Source organism: Scyliorhinus torazame, chromosome 1 (genome assembly GCF_047496885.1).
Source record: "Scyliorhinus torazame isolate Kashiwa2021f chromosome 1, sScyTor2.1, whole genome shotgun sequence".
Taxonomy (NCBI): Eukaryota; Metazoa; Chordata; class Chondrichthyes; order Carcharhiniformes; family Scyliorhinidae; genus Scyliorhinus; species Scyliorhinus torazame.
In genome coordinates, this window is record NC_092707.1 from 370,535,643 (window position 1) to 370,550,725 (window position 15,083).

Sequence of the window (15,083 nt, forward strand, 5' to 3'; positions counted from 1 at the left end):
AAAGAGCACCCTATCTAGGTCCACTCCCCTGCCCTAACCCCATAATCCCACCTAACCTGCATATCTTTGGACTGTGGGAGCAAACCGGAGCACCCGGAGGAATCCCACATAGACACGGGAAGAGCATGCAAATTCCACACAGTCACCCAAGGGCGGAATTGAACCCAGGTACCTTGCGCTGTACGGTAGCAGTGCTAACCATTGTGCCACCGTGCTACAACATGTGTTTTCTCCTCAGCAGCCAGGCCTTGTTAAGAGTGGGGGACACCTTTAAGCAGTGGCACCATAGCTGTGGGGGTGAAGGGTGGGAGCGGCGATAAAGGTGGTCACCTCCACTTCCCACCCCCAAAACCTGCTGGGGACCACCAGGGTTTACATGGCGATCTCCTCACATGAAAGCAGTTCCTCCTGACTTCGGCATAACGTCAGCAGGCATGGGAAGTGACACCTAATTGTCTCAATAGTCATCCCGTGGACACCAGCATTGCTGGGTTTCTTGCTGCTAGTTTAAGGCAGTCACGCTGATCACTGCTCATGATAATGCTTCAATTTCCCCTGGTTATATGACTAAGAGTAGCTCATTTTCAATGGTTGCCCAAGAAAAATGGCCTTTGCACCTTGATCTGAGAGGGCCAGTCAGCAAGTCAAGACAGTGGAGTGGGCAACTGTCCTACTTTTACCTTCAGTGAATCTGTAAATCCTTGAGCTTGGACTGCTTTCTTCAATGGATTGAGGAAGCTGAGAAGCCGAAGGCTGCCTGTAGGTTTCCCTGGTCTACTAATTGCAGCAACAGCTTGCTCTGGTAAGGTGCAGCACATCCAGGTGGATGGCATCATGAAAATCAGTTCCATGAAATCCTTGACCCCTGTACATCAAATGACCTGCTACTTGCAGTGATGAACTGATGAATGTTACTGTTGAAATGTTAGGTTAAATCAAAAAACACTGTTAAATATATAGCAGACATTTAACTTTTTGACACATCATATTTGGCCTAATAGATGTGCTTGCCTTAAGTGAAACATTTCTTCCTGAAACAAAATGGTGTTATAGGAGAAAACTAACTACCGTCCACATATAGGTTTCAATAATGTGACAATAATGCTTTCATTTTAGGTGCCAGTATTTGACAGCTTCATATAGGGTTTACTGCAGATATAAGCATATGTTATTAGTTTATGGAACTGGGTTAATTCACGAGCTAGGCTGTCTCAGGTAGGTCGCTGTAGTGACATTTAAATGCAGCTAAACCCTTTTTAAGATCAACAGTGGGGAGATAAAATCCTGCTCTGCTTAGATCAATTGGGGCAGCACGGTAGCATTGTGGGTAGCACAATTGCTTCACAGCTCCAGGGTCCCAGGTTCGATTCCGGCTTGGGTCACTGTCTGTGCGGAGTCTGCACATCCTCCCCGTATGCATGGGTTTCCTCCGGGTGCTCCGGTTTCCCCCCACAGTCCAAAGATGTGCAGGTTAGGTGGATTGGCCATGCTAAATTGCCCTTAGTGTCCAAAATTGCCGTTAGTGTTGAGTGGGGTTACTGGGTTATGGGGATAGGGTGGAGGTGTTAACCTTGGGTAGGGTGCTCTTTCCAAGAGCCGGTGCAGACTCGATAGGCCGAATGGCCTCCTTCTGCACTGTAAATTCTATGATAATTTATCTTATATAGAATCACTTTCATTCATTGCCCTTTTAATTTTAATCCAATACATGATTTTGTTGACTGCCTTTTCAGCCCAGTATCTCTTGAGATAAAATTGCAGGTCACTATCCTGTATCACACTGACTTATTTTTAAAAGCTAGCCGTAGTGTGAAACACATTGGTTTATAATGTGTTTTCTACTGAATTTTCCATAACTCTGTTGTCAGAGACATGCTGGTATCACAGTCACCATTTGTTATTTTGTTCTCTGCATAATATTATTCATTAGAGGCACTTGGAAGTCAACATTATGTACGATAGATACATGAAGCAATTCTCCAGTGATATGATTGGAAACCATGGGGTGCATTCTTCATTCATGATGTCATTCAAACACCAGGGCCGGGATTCTCCGACCCCCCCACCGGGTCGGAGAATTGCCGGGGGGGGGGTGAATCCCGCCCCCGCCAGCCACGGAGTTCTCACACCGGAGATTCGGCGGGGGCGGGGTTTGCGCCGTGCCGGTCGGCGGGCCCCCCCCCCACCCCCCCGGCGATTCTCCGGCCCGCGATGGGCCGAAGACCCGCTGCTGTAATGCCAGTCCCGCTGGCGGGACCAGGCGGCCCGAGCGGGCTCCGGGGTCCTGGGGGGGGGGCGATTTGACCCCGGGGGGTGCCCCCATGGTGGCCTGGCCCGCGATCGGGGCTCACCGATCCGCGGGCGGGCCTGTGCCGCTCAAGGTGAGGGCTTGGCCCCTAAAGGTGCGGAGAAGTCCGCACCTTTGGGGCGGCCCGACGCCGGAGTGGTTCCCGCCACTCCATCCCGCCAGGACCCCCCGCCCCGGCGGGTAGGGGAGAATCCCGGCCCAGATGTGGATTACAAAATTCCAGGTTGGCTGTAATGTATTTTAGAACATAAAATATACACTGCAGAAGGAGGCTATTCGGCCCAACGAGTCTGCACTGACCCACTTAAACCCTCACTTCCACCCTATCCTCGTAACCCAATAACACTTCCTAACCTTTTTTTGGACATACAGGGCAATTTAACATGGCCAATCCACCTAACCTGCACATCTTTGGACTGTGGGAGGAAACCAGAGCATCCGGAAGAAACCCATGCAGACGCGGGGAGAACGTGCAGACTCCGCACAGACAGTGACCCAGTGGGGAATCAAACCTGGGACCCTGGCGCTGTGACCATGCTACCGTGCTGCCCAAAAATGAATGAAATAATGAGAAGTCTTTTAGTGGTAAAAACTGGGCGGCATGAACAAGTTGGGCCGAAGGGCCTATTTTCATGCTGTAAACCTCTATGTCTATGGACATAGGGACATTTCTTCGAAGTTAGGTGCCATAACTTTCAGAGGCAGCTCAATTCCAGTCATTGAGGAAATCTGGAAGTTTAACTGTGCGAGACAGCAATGATGAATCACCCTGCTTGGTGAAATGCAAGTGATGATGACACAACTCTCAGAGCTGCTCGAGTAAGCGACACAGTGGCTCCACGGATAGCTGTGGGGTTTGCTGAGCCTTCCACCAGATGCATCTGCCTCTCTTCCGAACTATGGAACTCTTCCTCATCGATCTCCCCGAGACGTGATAAGAGGAATCTCCAAAGGAATGGCCACCTAATTTTCTCCTTGAAATGTCCTCATATGTGTGAAAAATGAAGTTGAATTCAATGCTGAATCAATGTCCAAATTGTTAGATAAGGCTCAAAAGGTGCATGAAAAATCAGTGTTTTGATATTTTCAACATAAATAATGATTGCAGATAAAAAGAAACTTCATTAAAAAAAAACCGACAGCATTCATATTATTATGCCGGTTGCTTTACATTACATTTTGTATTTGCAGCTAAAGTGCTATTTATTAGATTTCATTAGTCAGCCTATCAAGCACATTATTATTTTTGTGGAGGAAATAAGAAGCATTAACTTACAGTGTACACTGGAAGAGCTCGAAATACAGCACCCATTGCTCTAGTGCCCGATATGGAATTTTCAATTGGTTTTGATTTGAGCTGTCAGGAACCACACAGAAGTGAATCATTCTTTGCACCTTTATTGACTGGTATTTACTGAGCTTACAATATGTCTAAATGATTGGAAATTGAATGATGATTGAAAGGAATCAAACCATTGAACAGAAAACTACTGAAACTGGTGTTGGATGTCAACAGCTTCAGAAAACATTACAGCCTTCAGGACTAAACATTGAGTTCAACAACATTCAACGGTAAACTTTCCCCTCCATCTCGACCCCTCTCCCATGTTTGTATTCTGTATTCAGTTTCCCCTGGCATGTCCCAACACAACCCCACCGCTCCCCTGCATGACCACTGTCTCTTGTTCAGTTTTGCTCCCCACTGAGCAATGAACTTTGTTCTCCTGTCAACACATTCTGGTATCCTACCTTTACCACGATCAACACTCTTCAGTACCTAATGGTACCATTAACAGCCCCTTTGTCTCATCTCCATGACATCTTTGCCAATCTCTCCCTAGCTTCGACCTATCACTGACTTTCCATGCTGTCTCACCCCTCCCCCTCTCCCAAGAATATAATTCATCACATTTGAAATGAAAAATGAAATGAAAATCGCTTATTGTCACAAGTAGGCTTCAAATGAAGTTACTGTGAAAAGCCCCTAGTCGCCACATTCCGGCGCCTGTTCAGGGAGGCTGGTACGGGTTTCCAGTCCTTTTCAGTTCTGTAGAAGGGTCATAAGGACCTGAAGCATTAACTGTGTGGTGAACGTATTATAGTAACCATTCACCACGGTACTACATTGTGTCACGCTGTTGCCCATGTGGGCTCCACCTAGGGACCACTGTACTGTACTACATGATTGTATCATGTTGGTGCCCTTGTGGGCTCTTCCCCTGGCTCCGCCCCCTTGAGGGGAGGTAGAAGAGCAGCTGCCCTGTAGGCGGCCCTCATAGCAGAGCAGTCGCAGGCAGGCACTGTTCTAGTTGATTAAAGCCTCTGTTCACTTCTATTCTCTGTCTCGAGTGAATTGATGGTCGCACCACTCTGTTTCTCTCTCCACGGATATTTCCAGACCTGCTGGGTTTATCCAGCATTTTCTGTTTTTATTTCAGATGCGCAGCGTCTGCCCTATTTTGCTTTTATATTCAGAAAATAAGCTCCTGATTAAGCCACTGTCTTTGCGGTGTCCAAAGTTGGGCAATAAAATATAACCTATTGGGTCCAAGAACTACCTCACTGCTCGTTGAGTTTACAGCACCAGTATTATTGTAGAGATAGCAAACCTCTTTGGTAGGCATTCTGATTGAAAATAATTTTCCAAAAAACATTTCAACAAATTATTTACTGGGCAACGTATACTTCGCTGTAGATTAATTAACTTTTTCATTTTACCAACAAATTGACTGGGATCAGATGCAATTGAGGAAGTAAAACTGCAGCTGCTTGGCCTCGCCATTCAGCCGAAAGCAGAGGGGCCTTGACATTAAATTCAATTACAAGGATCGTGTGGAAACTGCTATATCTGTTTAATTGGAAATTTGTTTACAAGTAGGAGGTAGTTATTGAAATTTGCTTGTCAAAGTCCTATTTCAGTGGCCTGATTCAAATGAAGGGCCAAATTTGAACTCTCAGCCAGCCCTTCCAGAGATGACAGTGGGAAGGCCCAGCTGACTGCAACGGGTGGACCTCATTAGTAGGCCTGAGGTAAACCGTTGATCTTTAATTTTGTGGGAAGTGGCTGCCCAGCTGCTAAATGTAGTGGGAAAACAGACACGGCTGTCACTGTTGATCTCCAAATTTCTTTCTCTGTCAGTCTGGCCTCAATAAAAGTTGAGACGGATTCGCACGTAAACAGAAGTTATTTATTTAGCTTGCAAGCTTAATCATCTTACAGAAATGTAAAAGGACATCCAGCCTCTTACACTCCAGAAAAACGACTGACTAAAAGACAAAGGGATCTCTGCAAAATCAATTCAAATGGTATCAAGTTTCACATACTCGACGGACATAGGTCAGCCTAGGTCCCTCCTGACCTGTTTAATCTATTCTGATTGGCTCACTTCCAATCCCTTTCTCTGGCCCCTATCAATGCAGCATCACTCTCATAGACACACCTCTTCCTGCTTTTTCCATGCGGTCTCAAATTCCTTTGTCCCTAACTGCAAGAATCAAAGTGGCTTATTTCTACATTACATTAACTAGTATCTCTAAAGTAACTATTTTATATCACATTCGTCATCACCAGAGCCAAAAGCCCCACAGCAATAGGTTTCCAGGAAAGGCCTAGCAGCTGAGGGAAGGCAACAGAGAGAAGGGGAAAAGCTGAGGGCTGTGAGGTCATCTGAGACACTGAGGTTTCCTCGCAGTGCTCAGAGGAGCATTTATCTAGCGCCAGTGTATTATGTAAAAATAAAGATCCATTCCTACCCGAGGTATAGTCACTGATTTAAAGAGCTTCTTATCGTGATCCATGTCAAGAACTTTCCGCTGTTGTGTCAGCTTTAGATTATATACATCACGATCAAATGGCTTCCATCTACCATAAGCAATTGAAAAATAAATGATCTGACAATATTAATTTACCATCTAAGAGGAGTAAAATTAAGGTTCATCCATTGATCACTTTAGCTGCAGTCAATTGTATAGAACATCTAAAACGGATAAAATAAGTCCTGGTACTTTAAAATGTTTTTTGACTGACAAAATAACTAAAGTATATTTTCCTCCCAGGTAAGACCCCAGAGAAACAAAGATGGAATAGTCTTTGCACCACTGGAAGTGAATTATGAAACCATAGAATCCCTCCAATGCAGAATGAGGCCATTCAGCCCATCATATCTGCCCCGACCCTCCGAAAGAGCACCTAACTAGGCCCCCACTCCCCCTTCCTATCCCCGTAACCCCGTGCACTGATCATGGCCAATCGACCGAGCCTGCACTTCTTTGGACTGTGGGAGGAAAGCGGAGCACCCGGAGGGACACACAGACACGGAGCGAACATGCAAACTTCACACACACTGTCACCCAAGGCCAGAATTGAGCCCGGGTCCCTAGCAATGTGAGGCAGCAATGCTAACCACTCTGCCACCATGCTGTCCTGCCATAATTTCCAGGGTGAACCTGGATTTTAATCATTCTCGTGAGCCCTTGCAACTTTGGAGAGGGAGATGGCACCAGAGATGAGGAAGAACCAGGTGCAGGATTTTATGAGATGCAACTTCTCCTATTGTTCTGGGCATTTACTCTTTCCAAGCTACATGATAAATCTCTCAGCTAACTCCTTTTACTGAAAGGAACAGATTAAATTTTCTTTATCATTCATTTGACATTTTATCATTTTCCCAGCTTCAACTCCAATGACATGTTTGAACTTGCCATTGTAACACTAGAGAAAAGGATTTCTCCCATCCCATCCATGGTGGGTTTGGTGGCGGGCGGGAGCAGAGAATCTAATGGGAGCAGTCAGAAACCTGCCAGCGTAAAATCAGGGTGCAATTCTCCCAACGGCAGGTCAATCTTCCCACTGGTATTTGGAGTGAACGGCATTTCATTCTCATGAATGGTCATTAAAACAGCTTCCCTTCCGGAATTCCATAAGGCCTTCCAGGCTTGCCTCACACAAATGAGAACTTGCTTTGGTCTGAAACCCGGTTGGTAAAGAGTGGCATGTGCAAGGCAGCCCTCAGTTTGCCAGAGACTTTTGAGGCGAGTGCAATAAAGGCTACCTGCCACAGTGCTGCGCTGACCCTGGTGCACTGTATACGCCATCCTGCAGGGGCAGACCAGGCCCTGCCTTCCATCTCCATCCTGAGCTGGTCTTCATGGACAGCACCGTGCTGCCAGACCCATGAACTCTCCTGTGTCACCGAGTCAGATCAGTGCGCTATGCCTGGGGCTGGGGAGAACAGGGGTCTCATTCCCCCGGGTCCCACACACCAGTGTCTATCGGGACAGCACTGTGCTGCAGACCCATAGGGCACAAATTCGGCCGCGGTGTAAGGTGAGCCTGGGGACGTGTGGGCTGACGAAGACCAGGGAGGCAACAAGGAAGGAGGGCTGTGCTAGGAGAGGGCGGTGGGGTAGGGCAAACACTAGGGGGGGGGGGGGGCAACATGGAAGGAGGGCTGTGCTAGGAGGGGGTGGGGCAAGGGCAAACACTATGGGGCAGTGTGGAAAGGGGGCTGCCCCCCTAGTGTTTGCCCTCCCCCCCCCCCCCGCCCCCCCCACCCAACCAGAAGAAGGAGGTGGATGAAGAAGGCAACCAATAGAAGGCAGAAGGAAGACCAAGTGGAGGGCAGCTGGACCCCTGACAAATCTGCATGAATCACAAAAAAACAAGGCGGTCGAAGGGATAGCACATGTATCACTGGAAGGGGATACACACAGAATGCACATAATGGGGTGGGCGCGTATTATTGTGGCACATTAGGGGTGGTTCACATGAACACTGAACATCAGCCAAGTTAGCAAAATTGATGTCCATAGAATTAGAAGGCAGTAGCAGCAGGGATAATTATAAGGTTAATTATGAAATGTGGGCATGTTAACCAATACATAGCGCAAAAAAAGGCATAGCTTTCTGTTATCAAGACACTCAGTTTATTTTCCCCTTCTGTTGAGTAAAAGCCTGAAATACAACAGTACTTCAAAAATCAGATAAAACACTGCCACAGCGTGAAGTTATTTTAAGCACTAGAATGGTAACTTATAGATTACCGAAGCAACACTGATCTGATATACCGACTGACCACAGCATTCTGCAGGACCTGAAAACGGCACGAGGATTGTGATGCAGGACTATCCCACACTCGATGCTTCTGATGCAGGCTGGATGTAAACTTGGTGCTGTCTGCTTATTTAATGAAATTGGGTTGCAGCCATCTTTAAGCATGCTGTCTAGTGCCTACATGTTTGAATAGACGTCACAAAATCGTGAGAGGCTAGCACGATTTATAGTTACCATGCACTCCACTGGTCTACATGTCTTAAAGGGGGAGGTCCACTGTGGTTGCAGCAGGTGTTGGAAGCCATTCTACAACTGACTTTGACAGTTATGGGAAGGAGGTACGAATGGCACATGGTGACAGAGAATAAGTTCCAGAATTCCAGCCAACACCACACTGGGCACCTTGGTGCTGGAGGTGGAGAGGAGGACAGAGGTCCTCTACCCAGCAGGGACCAGGAGATCCTCCAGATAAACATCCAAAGGCAGTGGGGCAAGGGGTTGTTGCAGTCAATGTGCGGGTTCTAGCACAAGGACATGGATGGAATGCCGCATAAAGTTTAGGAGTCTCAGTTGAGTGGTTAAGGTCAGTGAATGTATCTTCAAATGCCATTTTTCCGTTAACTGCACCATTAGCTTCACACACTGCACAATGCAGCACACCCTTAATCACTCATCCACCAACAATCGCTATCAATCATGATGCATGTGAGGTTATTTTCAGATTATTACTAATGAACATACTTTGGACCTTGTATGCATACTATAAAAGACACAAAATAATTGCATTTTAGCAATTGCTCCCCATTTCCATCATAGTTTTCTTCATGTTTTCTGTCGGGTCCAATGTACAATTTGGTGAAACCAAATTCAGGTATTATTTACCATCTCACCTTTCCCAATCCAACATCAAGGGATAGTCCAACTCGTCACTCTTGTCAGATTTCTTTGACTTGCTTTCCACGGGTGTTTCAGTTATGTCACAGGGTAAGGCAAAATCACTCGGGTTCACTAATACCAAGAGGCTGTGTTGTCCAAAGTACCCGATGTAATGACCATTCGGTGCGTACCAAACCCTGAATAACAATAAAACAGTCAATCACTGTCCCTTTTCAATATTTCTCATTCGAAAAGTAGAACAGTCGCAGGGTTTGCCAAGAAAATGAGCTGCAGTGATGGCACTGGGTAAGAGAACTCCAATGCATGTGACAAAATGAATAGGCTCACGTCACAATTCCCCATATGTCAAGCTCATAAGCGCAGCTGTGATTTCCCCAAAAAAGTATTGAAGGAGACAAAAATAGTGGGAGAAGGTGACAGGGGAACAAAGGGGATTAGAAGGTTGAGAGGGAGAGAAAGGCACCACGATGTAGATCTCAGAATCAGATATGTTGCAAGATATGTTGCGCGAGCTCCAAGGCTTTGGTATTGCTTAGTGGTAGTAGCCACAGATCTCTCCCCCCGACCTGCTTGTAGCCTTGCTTGTAGCTTCCACGAGCAACCTTAACATTATTCTGTATTCCTGCCATTCCAGAGAAAGCCAGTGACTGTGTTGCAATTGTTCTAGCACCCAAGTGCTTTCTGCACCTACCATCTACCCTCTGCCATGTCATGACCCCCTTCCCTTGCAACAACCCATCACCTGGACAGAAAGAGTAAAAAAATAGAGGGAAAATGTCTTATTGAGAGAGACATACTAGGGAATGAGGAATTCTATATTTCTTAGTAGTTTGTGCATGGTGGGGGTAATGGCAGAGAGGGGCAGAAGTCCCAATGTAAAATTTAGTGGCGTCATTAATTATTACTCTGCAATTTCTTCTTTCATGCATTACAAGGGATCCTACAATGTAGACGTACCATTTTTGAAAAAAGTGAAATCCGTGTGCAAAACTCAAGAAGGAACTAGTATAAGAAAAAGGCAAGTTTTTAAACATGACGGACAGATTTGGCTGAAGCAGTGTGACAGGAAAATATGAAGGAAGTAAGACTGCGACTCAACGATAATGCACATCATATGCACAACTTTAAATATAAACCAGTTGATCTCCTGAAAATGTGAACATGGGTGATAAAAACTAAGTACAGTCCTTAGTTGAAGCAGGGTTTAAGAATGAAGAAAGCATGAACCAGGGAATACAGACTTATCATAGAATTTACAGTGCAGAAGGAGGCCATTCGGCCCATCGAGTCTGCACCGGCTCTTGGAAAGAGCACCCTACCCAAGGTCAACATCTCCACCCTATCCCCATAACCCAGTAACCCCACCCAACACTAAGGGCAATTTTGGACACTAAGGGCAATTTATCATGGCCAATCCACCTAACCTGCACATCTTTGGACTGTGGGAGGAAACCGGAGCACCCGGAGGAAACCCACGCACACACGGGGAAGATGTGCAGACTCCGCACAGACAGTGACCCAAGCCGGAATCGAACCTGGGACCCTGGAGCTGTGAAGCAATTGTGCTATCCGCAATGCTACCGTGCTGCATCAATTTAATCCTAGTTTTCAAGTTGTACATTCTATCCTTAGCATAATATATATTATGATTTCATATTAGCACAAACAAATTTAAAATTTAGTGCAATAGAATTTTTCAGAGCGTTCTTCTTTCTGAGCATTGTGGACTGATGAACTCACCGAAGTGTAAAGCTGACGAGATGAATGAAATGAAATGAAAATTGCTTATTGTCACAAGTAGGCTTCAAATGAAGATACTGTGACAAGCCCCTAGTCGCCAAATTCCAGTGCCTGTTCGGGGAGGCTGTTATGGGAATCGAACCGTGCTGCAGGCCTGCCTTGGTCTACTTTCAAAGCCAGCGATTTAGCCCTGTGCTAAACAGCCCCTTACATTACTGTTGGTTGGAGAATATGATTCTGCCAAAATCCAACTGATTCACTGCTGTCCTTTAGGGAAGGGAAGCTTCAGTACTCTCTTAGTCTGACCTTTGCACAGCTTCGTTGCACTTAACTGTTCCTGGAGTGGTTTAGCCAGCCAAAAGTCATCGGCAAATAGGGTTAAGGAAAATCCCAAGGCTTTTCACACGTACATAAAAAGCAAGAGGGTAGCCAGGGAAAGGGTTGGCCCATTGAAGGACAGGGGAGGGAATCTATGTGTGGAGCCAGAGGAAATGGGCAAGGTACTAAATTAATACTTTGCATCAATATTCACCAAAGAGAAGGAATTGGTGGATGTTGAGTCTGGAGAAGGGTGTGTAGATAGCCTTGGTCACATTGAGATCCAAAAAGACGAGGTGTTGGGCATCTTGAAAAATATTAAGGTAGATAAGTCCCCAGGGCCTGATGGGATCTACCCCAGAATACTGAAGGAGGCAAGAGAGGACATTGCTGAGGCCTTGACAGAAATCTTTAGATCCTCACTGTCTTCAGGTGATGTCCCGGAGGACTGGAGAATAGCCAATGTTGTTCCTTTGTTTAAGAAGGGGAGCAAGGATAATCCAGGGAACTACAGGCCGGTGAACCTTACGTCAGTGGCAGGGAAATTACTGGAGAGAATTCTTCGAGACAGGATCGACGCCCATTTGGAAGCAAGTGGATGTATTAGCGAGAGGCAGCACGGTTTTGTGAAGGGGAGGTCATGTCTCACTAACTGGATAGAGTTTTTCTAAGAGGTTACAAAGATGATTTATGCAGGTAGAGCAGTGGATGTTGTCTATATGGACTTCAGTAAGGCCTTTGACAAGTTCCCTCATGGCAGACTGGTACAAAAGGTGAAGTCACACAGGATCAGAGGTGAGCTGGCAAGATGGATTCAGAACTGGCGAGGTCATAGAAGGCAGAGAGTAGTAATGGAAGGGTGCTTTTCTGATTGGAGGGCTGTGACTAGTGGTGTTCCGCAGGGATCAGTGCTGGGACCTTTGCTGTTCGTAGTATATATAAATGATATGGAGGAAAATGTAACTGGTCTGATTAGTAAGTTTGCGGACGACACAAAGGTTGGTGGAATTGCGGATAGTGATGAGGACTGTCAGAGGATACAGCAGGATTTAGATAGTTTGGAGACTTGGGAGGAGAGATGGCAGATGGAGTTTAATCCGGACAAATGTGAGCTAATGCATTTTGGAAGGTCTAATGCAGGTAGGGAATATACAGTGAATGGTAGAACCCTCAAGAGTATTGACAGTCAGCGAGATCTAGGTGTACAGGTCCACATGTCACTGAAAGGGGCAACATAGGTGGAGAAGGTAGTCAAGAAGGCATACGGCATGCTTGCCTTCATGGCCGGGGCATTGAGTATAAAAATTGGCAAGACATGTTGCAACTGTATAGAACCTTAGTTCGGCCACACTTGGAGTCTAGTGTTCAATTTTGGTCGCCACAATACCAGAAGGATGTGGAGGCTTCACAGAGGACGCAGAAGAGATTTACCAGGATGTTACCTGGTATGGAGGGCATTAGCAATGAGGAGAGGTTGAATAAACTTGGTTTGTTCTCACTGGAACGGTGGAGGTTGAGGGGCGACCTGATAGAAGTCTACATAATTATGAGGGGCATAGACAGAATGGATAGTCAGATACTTTTCCCAGGATAGAGGGGTCAATTACTAGGGGGCATAGGTTTAAGGTGCAAGGGGCAAGGTTTAGAGGCGATGTACGAGATAAGTATTTTACACAGAGGGTAGTGTGTGCCTGGAACTAGCCGGAGGAGGTGGTGGAAGCAGGGATTATAGTGACGTTTAAGGGGCATCTTGAAAAATACATGAATAGGATGGGAATAGTGGGATACGGACCCCCGAAGTGTAGAAGATTTTAGTCTTGGCGGCTTGGAGGGCTGAAGGGCCTGTTCCTGTGCTGTACTTTTCTTTGTTCTTTGTAATCTGCTGTATAAAACTGCCTGCACCTCTCAGGAAATAGGTCTACTCACTACCTTCTCAGAGCATCCAGGGATAGAAAAACAAAGCTTTGCCAACAATGCCAATAATCCAAAAACTAAATAACTAAGGGCACAGATGACAGATTTTAAATAGATACAGAAACGTGTAATATGAAAACACAGAAAATCGAAGCAGGAGGCAGCCATTAGGCCCATCGAGCCTGCTCCACCATTCATTGTGATCATGGCTGATCATCCAACTCACTAGCTTGATCCCGCCTCCCCCCCATATCCTTTAGTCCACTTACCCCCAAATTCTATATCAAACTGCTTCTTGAAACTACTTCATGTGGTACGAATTCCACAGGCCGACTACTCTCTGGGTGAAGACATTTCCCCTTAACTCAGTCCTAAATGGTCTACCCTGTATCCTCAAACTGTGATCCCTGGTTCTGGACACCCCCGATTGAAGAATAACATGAAATACCCAACCATCTTAACATAAAAACTGAAATCATTATAAAGTGTTGAAAGTATCATACAAAAGGTACAAGTGCTGACTATTTGCAAAAAATGTTAACAAAGCTCTATTAATATAAATCATATTTTATACCTGATAGAACAATCTATGGATGCAGAAACAACAACAGATACTTCGTCCACATAGAACAGGCTCACTATTTGCAAATTATGGGCTCTCCAGCTAATGAGGCGGTTGATAGACTCCTGCAAAGATGGAGTAAATATGATAACTGCAAAACTGTTGGCAAATGATATTTTTAAAAAGATGGAAATGTCAATGTCATTGTTCCTTGTTTCAGTACAAATGATTATATCATAAATTGTGCAGAATATTCAGCATGCCTCGCAGTTACTTCCCACTCTGCGGTGCTTCTACCAAAAGATCAATTTATTTTTCTTTCATTGGCTGGGAACAGTCCACAATGTCATATTGCGTGTGTAATTCCGTATGTAATTTGTTGCTGTAATTTGTTTCTCCACTTTTCACTCCTTGTGATTTTTGCAGATGTGTTTTATCACAGCGCTCTTTTGTTTCAATTTAATGTGTTGATTTGAATTGCATTTCCCAACCATTTTTTAAAAACTTTATATTAAAATAATGTAAATACTAACTATTTTATTCTGCAGAGAAATGAATTTGCCTGCGACTTAGCCACTCCTATTTTATTGCACAAAATGTCTGGGGCCAGATTTTGGATAGGGAGGTGGATATCTCGAGTCAGGAAACTCCATCTCCATGCCAACTCATGCACCCCCCTCCCAACCCCAACATCCACCCCTCATACTCGCCATGTCAACTCAATTCCAACTCATGCCCTTCTGACACCCCCCTCATGGCTCCCTGTACCCCCATGCTACCTACAGACCTACTCACCCACTATCCACCTTGGGCAGACCTTCAGAGATATGTGGAAATTTTTTTTAAAAGCTTCTAATAATCAAATACAGCTTTCACTCCTGAAAGATGTTCAAAACTTTTAAGTCTCAAATGAATAATAGACCTTTTAAACTATCCATCCAACTGTGATATCAAAACTCCATGCTGATATAATTATCGATTTTCAAACTTAGCCAAGCATTCATAATAATATAATGATGACCCTTGAGAAATGTTAACGAAGAACTCCATCAAAACTGTATGACCAGATGCTACATTTGTTTGATTAACCTATGCATGTCAATCAAAGTAGTCCAGCAGAAGCTTTTTTTAAATTCACTGACAGCTGTAACCTATTTTGTTTAAGTTTAAAGGGCGGGGCACTTAAATAACTAAAGATCAGGATTAGTTACATCGGCTTTTCTGGCCTTCAAGTGGGTTTATGTTTACTCCATTAAATCATGACTCCCAAACTGCAGGTTGCAACAGCCAAA

General features: G+C 45.2%; 1 protein-coding gene across 1 annotated transcript in view; it reads right to left on the bottom strand.

Annotated features, from left to right (window-relative positions):
* The window catches only part of LOC140426522 (WD repeat-containing protein 64-like), a 227,758-nt gene that overhangs the window by 8,256 nt on the left and 204,419 nt on the right, over positions 1 to 15,083 (bottom strand). The window contains exons 23-26 of the mRNA XM_072511402.1: positions 13,804 to 13,916; positions 9,251 to 9,433; positions 6,062 to 6,170; positions 3,585 to 3,665 (exon numbers count right to left, since the gene is read on the bottom strand). Coding sequence (XP_072367503.1) covers positions 3,585 to 3,665; positions 6,062 to 6,170; positions 9,251 to 9,433; positions 13,804 to 13,916 — 486 coding nt within the window. The remainder of the gene's footprint in view (positions 1 to 3,584; positions 3,666 to 6,061; positions 6,171 to 9,250; positions 9,434 to 13,803; positions 13,917 to 15,083) is intronic.